The sequence below is a fragment of the Gigantopelta aegis genome, chromosome 8 (genome assembly GCF_016097555.1).
Source record: "Gigantopelta aegis isolate Gae_Host chromosome 8, Gae_host_genome, whole genome shotgun sequence".
Classification (NCBI taxonomy): Eukaryota; Metazoa; Mollusca; class Gastropoda; order Neomphalida; family Peltospiridae; genus Gigantopelta; species Gigantopelta aegis.
In genome coordinates, this window is record NC_054706.1 from 55,633,899 (window position 1) to 55,641,101 (window position 7,203).

General features: G+C 40.6%; 1 protein-coding gene across 1 annotated transcript in view; it reads right to left on the reverse strand.

Moving 5' to 3' along the window:
- LOC121380047 overlaps positions 1-6,591 on the reverse strand; it is a 33,107-nt gene extending 26,516 nt beyond the window's left edge. Inside the window, exon 1 of the mRNA XM_041508779.1 lies at positions 4,895-6,591. Within this exon, the coding sequence (XP_041364713.1) occupies positions 4,895-5,237 (343 nt within the window). The 5' untranslated portion in view covers positions 5,238-6,591. The remainder of the gene's footprint in view (positions 1-4,894) is intronic.
- Positions 6,592-7,203: the final 612 nt, after the last annotated feature.

Sequence of the window (7,203 nt, forward strand, 5' to 3'; positions counted from 1 at the left end):
AATTTCCCAACGGATTAGACATTATATTTCAAATGGACGCAACCGGGGTGCTACAGTTGACGAAATCGGGAAATTTTATTAGTTACAATTGGTCGTGTGGGGAAAGTAATCAAGTCGGGCGGAACTAGCCGACAGGATGTTAGCTTTGGAATGGGCAAGACGTCAGAAGAAAAGAAGAATAAACGTGGGTTACTGGGCGAGATTGGCGAAAGGGTTACAGGCACCAGGTTTGCGGATGGTAGTCAGAGGGCTCGAAACCGAGACAATTATATGTAGGAACTGGCTCTGTGATTGTTACCGGCCTCGGTGGTGTCGTAGACATAAGGCTGGTAGGTACTGGGTTCGCGGCCCGGTACTTGCTCCCACCCAGAGCGAGTTCTAACGACTCAGTGGGTAGGTGTGAGACCACCATACCGACTTCTCCTCGCTCACTAACCACTAACCCAATGTTCTGGACAATCAGCCCAGATAAATGAAGTGTGTGGCCAGGACAGCGTGCTTGAACCTTAATTGAATACAAGCACGAAAAAAAGCTTAAATAAATTAATGTGAGTGTTAGTGAAACAGAAGGTTTGTTTTGTTCAACGACACCACAAGAGCACTAGATTAATGTTAGACATTTGGGAAATCGATACATACTCTTTCATACACCATTCGTTGTGTATTGGCTGGAACGAAGGTTCAGTGTCAGAGGAGACATAATCGAGATTTTTTTATTACAGATAGTTAAATTTGAAAGTGATGCTTTCTTACCTATTTTATAAATTTACTTGTTATCGATTCTTATTTAGATAGTACATGCATAAATGTTGAAGCGTCCTTTGAGCCAGTGATGTTGATGAGATAATTCACAGGTATCAGTTATTGGTCCTAGAACTGAATACTAGTATATGAATGAATGTCAGAACTGTTAATTATATTTAGACACTGCTGCAGCAAGCGTAGGTGTTGCGGATTTTGGCGGGGGGGGGGGGGGGGGGGGGGGGGGTGGGGTTGGTTTTTGTTTTTTTTGGGGTTTTTTTTTTCTTTTTACCCTAATGAGAAACAAGCATGAAACTGAAACAGTGAATGCTTTCTTAGCATGGCATTGTTAGTTTAGTGACTCAGGATGTATGTTAATGTGTCTGGTGTCTGCATAAAAGGAACGGATCAGTGTCGTTTAATTCATTCATTCATTCATTCAATTTATTCTCCATTATTTCGTTCATAGTTTCGACCAGTAATCCATCCATTCTGTCCTTCACTCGCTCATTCATTCTTTCAATTCATTCTCCACCCATTTATTCATTTACCCGCTTAGCCAGCAATCCATTAATTCTCTCACTCGTTCGTTCTTTCGTTCGTTCGTTCGTTCATTCGTTCGTTCATTCATTCATTCATTCATTCATTCATTCATTCATCCATTCACTCATTCATTTCATTCTCCATTCGTTCATTCATTCATCTGCCAATTCATTTATTCATCTGCCAATTCATTCATTCGCTCATCCATTCATTCACTCACTCATTCATTCACTCAGTCATTCCTCCATTCATTCATTCATTTACTCACTCACATGCATGAGCTGTAGCTTCCCTTGTATACACCGGGTGCTAGGATCGATCGTTGTCCACGGACTCGGATATTTTCGTGCCTCAACTATTGCCCTACCTCAGATACATCAAAAGCCGCAATTTTTCTTGTTATGTCTATGGGAAATTAAATTACATACACAAGATCCCGTCCTGCTAATCTGTAAGAGGAAGCTAATTTCTTTTATAAGATTTCAGTCTAATTCACATCGTCTACACCATTCGATTGTCTCTCTAACAGGTTCACATGAGTACATCTAAACCTATCAGCCGATCTTTGGCGGAAAGCTAAAATTATTATCATGTTTGACTTTACTTGTGTAATACGTTTATTCAATAATGCATACATAAATAATGCACGAGCTAACAGTTATTATTAAATGTATTTCCCAAGAGCAATGCACTTCGCTTGTTACGAGTTTAGGCAATTTTTAGTGACAATTGGAAACATATTGCACAGGAAGATCAAATGTAGTAATAGGTAACGCATATTTTATATTTCCTAACAGAGTTGTATTGTGCTAGTATCGTAAATACTTGTAACGGATAATTAGAATCTATGTGCAACATATTTTACAATGTGTGTATAGTTACGACCTTTTGGTTTATTTTGTGTTCTCAGATATGAAAGAAAGAAATGGTTTATTTAATGACGCACTCAACCCATTTTATCTACGGTTATATGGCGTCAGACATATGGTTAAGGACCACGCAGATTTTGAGAGGAAACCCGCTGCCGCCACTATATGGGCTACTCTTTCCAATTAGCAGCAAGGGATTTTTTATTTGCGCTTCCCACAGGCAGGATAGCACAAACCATGGCCTTTGTTGAACCAGTTATGGATCACTGGTCGGTGCAAGTGGTTTACACCTACCCAGGCCATCGGTCTACAGGCTGGTAGGTACTGGGTTCGGATCCCAGTCGAGGCATGGGATTTTTATTCCAGATACCGACTCCAAACCCTGAGTGAGTGCTCCGCAAGGCTCAATGGGTAGGTGTAAACCACTTGCATCGACCAGTGATCCATAACTGGTTCAACAAAGGCCATGGTTTGTGCTATCCTGCCTGTGGGAAGCGCAAATAAAAGATCCCTTGCTGCTAATCGGAAGAGTAGCCCATGTAGTGGCGACAGCGGGTTTCCTCTCAAAATCTGTGTGGTACTTAACCATATGTCTGACGCCATATGACCGTAAATAAAATGTGTTGAGTGCGTCGTTAAATAAATAAAAAAATTACTTTATGTATTTAACGTAAGTCAAGGGCGGGACGTAGCCCAGTGGTAAAGCGCTCGATTGAGGCGCGATCGGTCTAGGATAGACCTTCGTCTGTCAACCATTGGGCTATTTCTCTTTCCAGCCAAAGCACCACAGCTGGTGTATCAAAGGTGTGGCATGTGTTATCCTGTTTTGTGATGATGTATTTATAAGATATCTTGCTACTAATGGAAAAATGGTTTCCTCTCTAAGACTATATGTCAAAATTACCAAATGTTTGACACCCAATAGCCGATGATTAATAAATCAATGTGCTCTAGTAGTGTCGTTCCAGAAAATAAACTTTACCTTTAACGGACGTGAATGTATGTAACGTACGTGCATATATGTAACGTACGTATAAACATATGTAACGTATGTATCTGGTTTTCTGTGGTTATGCGTCAGTGCGTATGTATGTGCGATAAGTCACCGATTTCTGTAACGTAACACTATCCAGCGCACTGTGACACTGGTACATCTGATCAGATGACAACCACTAGCGTTACTAGCATTAGCCCGACACGTCTGTGGTACACGTTAGTGCCAGTTCCGTCTGATTGGTGTCTGTCAGTTTCAGAATTCACGTCACTCAGACACCAATGACAAGTAGAACTGAAGAATCAGACACCGCGCTAATGTTAGCTCGTCAGACAATTGACGGCAGTGCTATAGTCTGACTCGGTCCTTAAATTATTCAAATTCAGCCACGTTCAATTAGGCGGAACGACTGTTACTGGCGTTTCGTTTCAAATTGGTTCTCAAGTACATACTAACCTTTTTCATTGATTATTTTTGGGGGGGTTTTTTTGGTGTTGTTTTTGGGGGTTTTTTTTTAGTTTTTTGTTTATGCTTACATTCATATACGATTCAAAATCGTTATCGAGGACTTTTGAGTTCAGATATATTGAACACCAAAAGAAACGGGAATATATGTTTTAGCTGTAGCATTAAATTTAGGTGGCGTTGTTGTAGCGTTTTTGTGGGGTGGGGGTGGGGGAATTTTTTTAAAAGGGGGTTTATTGAATGGATCTAAAGGTTGAGATGCAGGACAGTTACAGGTTGATAAACCGGTTATTATTTCATGGACTTGGGCGTTTGTAACAAACTAACCATGACCCTTATTTGCCTTTCTTTTTGGTGTTCATTGTGTAGGGGCGGGACGTAGCCCAGTGGTACAGCGCTCGCTCGATGCGCGGTCGGTGTGGGATCGATCCCCGTCAGTGGGCCCATTGGGCTATTTCTCGTTCCAGCCAGTGCATCACGACTGGTATGTCAAAGGCCGTGGTATGTACTACCCTGTCTGTGGGATGGTGCATATAAAAGATCCCTTGCTGCTAATCGAAAAGAGTAGCCCATGAAGTGGCGACGGCGGGTTTCCTCTCGCAATATCTGTGTGGTCCGTAACCATATGTCTGACGCCATATAATCGTAAATAAAATGTGCTGAGTGCGTCGTTAAATAAAAGATTTCTTTCTTTCATTGTATAGTGATTGTCTGTCCAGGACAGGTGTTCATTAATAGTCAGTGGTTGGTCAGGAAGAAGTTGGGGGTAGTGACCTAACCGGGACATATTCTCATCAGACATATCGAAAGTAACAACCCCGAGGGATTAATAGGACCTACGATCCATCGAATCTCAGACGAGCGCTCTTTTTCTAAGAAGCACACCGTCCTCGTTAAAGTAACAGTATTTACATAGGTATTCGGTTAAGGCCAAATATTCAGATTTGATATTCGTATTTTCTATGTATTTTCTATGTTGGTGGAGATATTATATTATCTCTCTCTCTCTCTCTCTCTCTCTCTCTCTCTCTCTCTCTCTCTCTCTCTCTCTCTCTCTCTCCTCCTCTCTCTCTCTCTCTCTCTCTCTCTTACATATGATATCCAGCAAAGACACAATAGTTACATTTCATATTCGTTAAAGGCACAACACCTACATTTCATATTCGTTAAAGGCACAACACCTACATTTCTTATTTGTTAAAGACACAACACCTACATTTCATATTCGTTAAAGACACAACTCCTACATTTCCATATTCTTTAAAGGCACAACAATACTTACATTTTATATTACTTAAAGGCACAATCATCATTTGCTGTATTCCTTGCGGTATCTGATCTAGCGGTATTTTCTCTGCGGTCACTTTCCTGCAGTACCCTTCGTCCTGCAGACGTCGGAAGAGGTCCAGCCTCGTATTGTTCAGTGTGAAGAAATGCCCGTCCTTCTCGGCCACCTGCAGTCTCGGGTACTCTCCCTTGTCCATGACTTTCTTGCAGAAACTCTGCATAACCGTTTCGCTGTGCAGTAAGGCGATCGTTTCGCTCTCGGCACAGCTCGTGTACAGGATGTGTGAAGGAACAACTCTCACTTCGCTGGGCTTGGAGTTAAACGCGACTGGAAACATTAGTGGGGCGGGTATAACGGTGACTATTATACTGTCCGATGGACTGTGGTTAAGTGTCTTTAACTGCTCGTAAAATCCACTTCCTTCTTACATTATGTTTTTTATAAAAAGAATAAAAATCCAATGCATTCTGTTCATTTGGTTTTCTTTTGTTTAGTTTCTGTTCTGTTATTTTATTTGTTCCTTCTTTCTTTCTCTCTTTTTACCTTGTCTTTTCTTTTGTTTTTTCTTTCTTTCTCTTTTAGTGTTTTTATGAACTGTTAAATAAAATATAACTGTAAGTAAAAGATGTCCCTTTGAAAGCACTTGGTAATATAACGTGGCTAGAAATATCAATGTGTACAAATTTCATAGACTGCCGCAGATCGACGTGCTGTCTTTAACTGAATTTACTTTCACGCAACATCTTTATCATACAGCAGTAAACATATGTTACAGGTCCACAGAATATCTTGAAACCTGGATCTCAACAATCACACGGACTAATAAACTAGCGAGTTCTCTGTGCATGTAACTATGCACACACTTTAATTTCTTGCCAATGTATAATTAATGCATGTAATACTTTCAGTATTTTTGTTTTGTTTTTGTTTACGTAAATCCCATTGGACACTCCGTAAACTGAAATAATGGGTATCAACAATTACATGAACTGTTCTTCGATTAGTTCACTGAACGTAGCTACGTGTAGAAGCCTCGCTTTCGTCGTAATTCATTATTAATACTTGCAAAAAGTTATGCTGATTAACCTGTTACGTAAATCCAGTCGAACACTTAAACTTAAAAAACAGAAGGCTCCAAACTTCCATTAAGCACGCAAGAATATTAACAGTCACGAAAACGTCTTTGTTTTAACTAAATTTATATGTTCTCAAAGTCTTTACTCACTTTTTTTTTCTTCTTTTTTTTGTTTCTCACTGAATGCAATATTGAAACACTCAAACCCGTTCTGCGGACCTTTTTTTTTCAACGTATATTCTGATGTAATTCCGGCCGAAGGCTCCTAACTTCGATTAAACGTCTCTCTTGAAAAGCCATCGCAAGTTGACTCTTTTACTCGGAGAGTATAACGCGTTCACAAATGACAAATCAAAGTTGTGGAATTGAGCAATGATCCACTTGAGCGCAATGGGCGAAAAGGCTGTTTCATTGGCAGGGCTGACGCTGTGCCGTTATCTCCACAAATACTCTGCAGCTCTTGCGTCTTCTTACAGTCGAGACTACTGCAAGGGCAGTCGAGTCTTGCACTGTTGAAACGAATCTATACTAGTATCGATTATCTGGGGGAAAAGCACGCTGAAGTTCGTTCTCTCTCTTCTCTCTCTCTCTCTCTCTCTCTCTCTCCTCCTCTCTCTCTCTCTCTCTCTCTCTCTCTCTCTCTCTCTCTCTCTCTCTCTCTCTCTCTCAACTGCTCTAGTTTTTCGATTTTCGTCTTGCTGAGCTTCCAGGTAACATCACACCTGCTTCTTACTGGCAGGTGAATTCAGTCTCGCGGGTTCATTAATTATGCATGTGTATTGACGTCATAGAAACAATGACGTCCGGTAATCCATTACCGCACCCGGAGAGGCATCTATCTCCATAGGATATAATTATTATGGTTGTAATTCGCTACGGGGGGTCTCAGTGGTTTTAGAGTATTGTTTATTTCCCTTGCAGATCACACACAAATATTTTATATACATAATTGTCGGTGACAAATGGCGTATATTACGAGAATTGGCAATTACATTTAGTGAGAAAGTAGGTCACATGGAATGCATGCTTTAAGTTAATCCAATTATCCTGCCGTTAAAGAACTAGAAGGACATTATAATAGTTATAATCTAAATGTCCAAATGTCCTTATAGCTCTCTAAATCGCTTAGCTTCATGTTCTATCACCGTTACTCAGGATTGTTTGTTATTTTTGTTTGGGGGGGAAGGCTCCTTTTCGCTCCCCCCCACCCCTTCCTCTCTCTCTCTCT